Below are 5,489 nucleotides of genomic sequence, written 5' to 3'. Positions count from 1 at the left end.
TTCCTTTTTTTTATTTATTTATTTATTTATTTTTTTTTTTTAAAACATTAAGTCCATTTAATGAATTGAATTGAATATAAGAAACCCGTAATTTTGAAAATTAAAAGAAATAACCCGTATATATTCTATTACTTTATTTTTTTTTCATTAAAACTAAAACTAAAATTAAAATTAAATAAAAAACAAAAAAAAAACATAAATTCATTAAAAAAAAACACTTTTTTTTTTTCATAAACAGTCAAAAAAATCAAATAATAAACCCAAAAAAAAAAAAAAAAAAAAACATCAATAATATCTATCCTCTTTTTTTTTTTTTTTTTTTTCACTTGTTGCTAGTACGCATCAATGCTCCTAAAAGACTAGACCCACCATCATCATTTCCTCCTCCTGAATTTCCCCGGTTCCCACGATCTCCACTCGAAAACTTGTTTGTAATCTTTGAAAACAGTCGGCCGCTTTTACTTGGTGATGACAATGTCTGGTTCCTTAATCCAGTACTACTGCTACTATTACTGTTGTTACTAGTACTTCTCTCTCCTCCTCCTCCTGACACTGCTGTTCCAACTGTTCCGAAATCCAAAGCCACGGGGCCTAGCGAGATGCGAGAACTTATTGATCCAGCCATTCTATTATGACTTGCTCCAAGAATTGCACTTCCAAAACTCCCAGATGGTTTCAAATCAACCATAGATGCAGACCGGTGGTGATGAAAACTAGGAGGCTGGACTTGCCCAAGACTTTGCTGTAACTGCTCGTTTTCTTCTTCATCTTCTTCACGATTTTCTTCTTGAATCTCTGCAGCTTCCAACCCCCTCTTGAGTTTTTCCTCTTCGTCATCATCGTCATCATCGTTAATCTCACCACCACCACCACCACCGCTCTCATCTCGCTTGGTGATATTGCTGCCATCATCACAACTCATATCCACATCCAAGTCTTCACCTTTAAACCCAGACCGGGCCCGCATCGCAGACTCCATCCGCAGTGTCCGCAGTTCCATGCCATGCAAGTGTTTGAGTGACTCAATTTCCTGGTCCTTGTACGCCATTTGTTTCCGCAGATACTCCACGTCTGCTAGAGTATCTTGTAGTTGTCGTTCTCGTTGCACAAGCACCTGCCGTAATCTTGCATTGCTTTCACTTCCAGGCCCACTGTTTTCAACCATCAATGAAGTCTTGGGACTAGATCCATCAGACCCATCTCCACCACCACCCTCCCGTGTAGCGTCGGCCAGCCGTCGCTCCAGGATCAAAATTGTCTGCGCTTGGTCTTGTAGTTCGCTCTCGTACTTGCGGCGCACCTCCTCCATGACTCCACGCATTCCCAGTAATCGCTCGCGCATCTCGTACACAAGCTCACTGAGCCGGCCGTTTTCCTTGACCAATCCCTCGTAGCTACCCTGAGTCATCACTCCACCCGTAATCTGCTGCTGCTGCTGTTGTTGTTGTTGTTGTAGCTGCTGCTGACGGTGTTTATGGGTAAACCCTTGAGATGTCTGCTGAAACAATCGAGCACTGGAACTAGCACCACCAACAATCACTTGTCCATCATGACCAAGCGTTAGACTGTTGTTACGTATTAACCTTCGGTTCAACGCATTAGAATTGTTAGGGCTAGTTGAAGAAGTTGACAGAGTTGCAGATGATGATGGGTGACCAAGTGGGCTTGGGAAATTTGGTTGAGAGTTTGTGCGGGCGTGTGAGTAAGGATGGAAGTTGAAGGATTGCGACCGGAACAAATTAGAACCGGTTCCACTGCTATTATTGCCATTGTTTCCAGAAACATTGGTCGAAGCTGAAGACCCAGAAGATGTAGACGAGCTAGCCAATCCGGTAGACGCTCCTGGCGCTCCTCCCGTTGGCGAGCCGCCCAAGTTTGTGCCTTCGTTATTGCCAGTCTGGTCATTGGACGTGCTTGCTGAGCTTGTATGTGTCAATGAAGATTCACTTGCTGCTGCTGCTGCTGCTGCTGCTTCTGCGTTTGTAGTATTAGAGGAACTGGTGGCCGTTGACGGTGCCGTTGAATTGGCATTGTTATTTGTGGCACTGCTATTGGCAGATCCAGTCTCACCCGCGGATGCCGCCGGAGATCCCGCGGATGCCGCGGCACTCCGCCGTCTTGTCTGCTGTTGCTCGTTTGGGAAGTTCTGCAGCTGCGGCTGAAGCCCCACCGTATTGGTAGTGGAAGTTGTAGTTGTCGTCGGCGTTGTGGTCGTCGTCGTCATGGACGCCCCATCAGAACCAGTAGATTTTGATGCTGAGGTTGCACTGTTGTGTGTATTAGGTGATGAAACAGAAACTGTTGCTGAAGAAGAAGAAGCCAGTGGCCCAGTGCTCATTCGAGGAGAAATTGACAGCGAAGAGTCTTCAGGACCATTGTTGTTATTGCTATTGTTCGAAGAGGAATCTCCAGTTGATGGTGCTGCATTTCCAGAAGAAGAAACTGATGCCACCGAAGAAGAAGAAGAAGAAGAAGAAATAGCCGTAGGATTTGAGGCCGATGATGCCGAACTTGAGCTTGAATTATTAGGGACGGAATTGGTAGGTGAAGTGGTGTTTGTGGAAGCAGTGGTGGGATTATTTCCGCTTCTGGGGAACTGAAACACTACCGAAGACGGCCGTTTAAAAATATGATTATCGGACGGTCCGCGGAAATGTTGTTGTTGTGGATTAGGTTGATGAGCTGAAAGAGGAGAACCTGTGTCTGTTTCTCCTGCTACTGATGCTATTGCTGCTATTGCAGGTGTTGTTGCACTTGTCAAGGTGAAAATTTCTCCTCCACCACCGCTACTTTCCGAGTGTCGCCGCGGAGAGGAAGCAGCGGCCCGCGGATCAAGTGGGTTTGCAGAACTGAAGGAAAATTGTGGAGCAAATCGTGAAAATCCAGATCTTGTGCTTTGCTCAGTCAAGTTGTTGTTATTGTTATTGTTGTTTTGAGCTGATGATGATGATGATGAGGACGAAGAAAGACCCATAGAAAACCGTGGAATTCTGGAATCTTCAGTAAGAAACTGAGCACTTGACGAAGATGAAGAAGAAGACGTAGAAGTTAATGACCGAAAAGGATTGGAAGATACATTGCTGTCCCTAACCGAGTTTTGTTGATATTCCAAGGCATTGTCTTCTTGTTGAGTAGTGTTTGACTGAGCAAACAAGTTCCCTGGTTGTTCGTACCGTAAAATATTACTGTTCCCTAAAACGCTCCGAAGCGAGGGTTGTTGTTGTTGTTGTTGTTGTTGTTGTTGTTGTTGTTGTTGTTGTTGTTGTTGTTGTTGTTGTTGTTGTTGTTGTTGGTGATGAGGTTGAGTGTGTTGGTGTAGATCTGATGAATGACTGGCGCTGTGAACAAGTCCAGAAAGACTAGTTTGTGTAGAAGTATATTGTTGTTGTGAGAAATCATTTGAAATTGTAGAAGAAACTGCAGTTGCTGTTGATGTTGTGACTGTGTTCATAGATATGCTACTGCTTAATCCTTCATCTTGTTCATCACTATGGTAATATTCCGGTGAGTTTTGAGAAGAATTGGGAGCATCACTAATACCTGAAGTAGTTGCAAATCCTCCTAGCCCATTATTACCACCGTCTTCACTTTCAAACAACCCAGGGTTAAACCCCAAGCTTCCTCCAGCGGGTGTAGGTGCACCGCCGCCAGGCTGGGCTCCTCCAGTCCGTGTATAAAGTAGTGAGTGGAGTCTATTTGCGTGATCAATGAGGTTATCGAGATGATTGTCACCAGAAGGTTTTGCGCGTTTCCGGAGTTTACTGAAAGCACTTCGGAGAGATGCGCCGGTACGCGAGGGTCGTTGATCACCGCACGCATGACGATTAAAAATAGTGGAGATCGCATCCCAGTCATTGTCACGAACCAGGTTTGAGTTTTCCTCGAGAATTACAATTAGATCATGTTTGTCGCGAGTTGTTAGGTTCTTACGGCCGCGACGCGAAAACCGACGTCGTTTCATGCGCTGTTCAAGCTGGTGTTGTTGTAGCTGGAGTTGTTGATGTTGTTGGAGTTGATGATGGTGCTGCTGTTGTTGTTGGTGGTGATATTGTTGTTGAGAGGAAGGCATTGGAAGAGAGAGTTGGGGTTGATACTGTTGGTATTGTTGTTGCTGCTGCTGATGCTGCTGCTGCTGTTGCTGCTGCATGATTGCAAGCCCCATTGTTGATTGTTGGTGATTTTGAGAAAGTGCAGGTGCTACTATTGCGCTCATTGGAGGAAAAGAAAGTTGAGGGTTTGTTTGTTGGTTTTGTTGTTGATGTTGATGTTGATGTTGATCTGGGAAGCTATTATAGCTTTGCTTTCTATCTTGATGGTCCTCCGAGGCCATAGGTGAGAGGAACGCAAGGTAGACAAACAAAAATAATATTGGAGAACTTAATTTTTTTTTATTCTCCAATTGTTTATAAATGATATTAAATCTACAAAAAAAAAAAAAAAAACATAATGGTTAATATATATAATATGTTAAATTTTTTTTTTTTTTTTTTTTTTTGGAGTTTATTTATTTATTATTTATTTATTTAGCGATGAAAAGAACAAAAAAAAAAAAATTAAAGAAAATGGAATTCCGCACGTACCAGAGTAACTCCCCACAAAAATAAAATTCAACCAAAAATAAAATTAATAGATCAAAAGAATGAAGTAAAAATGGAGGGATGTGTGTGTGATGTGTTGTTTTGTTGTTTTGTTAGTTTGTTTGAAATGATTTGGGAATTTTGTGGGAAAATAAACTTTTTTTTTTCTGTTGAATATTAATATTTTTAAATTTCTTAAATTTTTTTGAATATCAAAAAAAAAATATATATATATTTTGATGATGATAATAATAATAATAATAATAATAATAATAGTAGGAAGGTAATTGTCACAGAGTGTCTGATATTACCCTTTTAAGCATTTTCAATAAAAGAGAGAGAAACCAAAGTGTAAGAGAGAAAGAGAGAAACCATAAATGTTGAAAAAAAAAAAAAAAGTTTAATATCAAAAAAAAATTTCAATATATATGAATTTCAAAAATATAAATATATATAAATATATATAATAATAATAAAAGTGATTGATTTATTTTTAAAAGGATACTCTCCAAAAGAGTCCAAAAAAAAAAAAAAAAAAAAAAAAAAAAAAATTCAAAATGGTGGCTGGGATAAGTCGTATTTAAATAGAGTGCGGAGGTCCATTTCCATAGTTTCGCTTACCTCCGAAACTTTTTTTTTTTTTTGGGCTGTTGTTGTTGTTGTTAATATTGTTGGTTAGAGAGAGAGAGAGAGAGAGGGGGGGGTGTATATAATAATAATAAAAATTTAACCACACACACATACATATTTACAACATAATTAGGTCCTTTAATAACAACAATTCATTCTTTCCATCATCATCCCGTGTGGGACAAACCGTTTTTTTTTTTTTTTTTTTTTTTTATAATTTTTCATTTTTCATTTTTCATTGTTGTTTCTACTATTTTTTCATGGAAACTACCGAAGAAAAAG

General features: G+C 40.2%; 1 protein-coding gene across 1 annotated transcript; it reads right to left on the bottom strand.

Annotated features, from left to right (window-relative positions):
* Window positions 1–322: 322 nt before the first annotated feature.
* SAPINGB_P000778 (uncharacterized protein) lies at window positions 323–4,162 on the bottom strand (the record flags this gene model as incomplete). The annotated part of the gene is made up of 1 exon (XM_031995501.1): window positions 323–4,162. The coding sequence occupies one exon, from the start codon at window positions 4,160–4,162 to the stop codon at window positions 323–325; it is 3,840 nt and encodes a 1,279-aa protein (XP_031851392.1).
* Between the last annotated feature and the right edge of the window lie 1,327 nt (window positions 4,163–5,489).

The sequence above is a fragment of the Magnusiomyces paraingens genome (genome assembly GCF_902498895.1).
Source record: "Magnusiomyces paraingens strain CBS 517.90 genome assembly, contig: contig1, whole genome shotgun sequence".
Lineage (NCBI taxonomy): Eukaryota > Fungi > Ascomycota > Dipodascomycetes > Dipodascales > Dipodascaceae > Magnusiomyces > Magnusiomyces paraingens.
The sequence above is the reverse complement of the archived record's forward strand: the minus strand, read 5'-3'. Positions and strand labels throughout refer to the sequence as shown.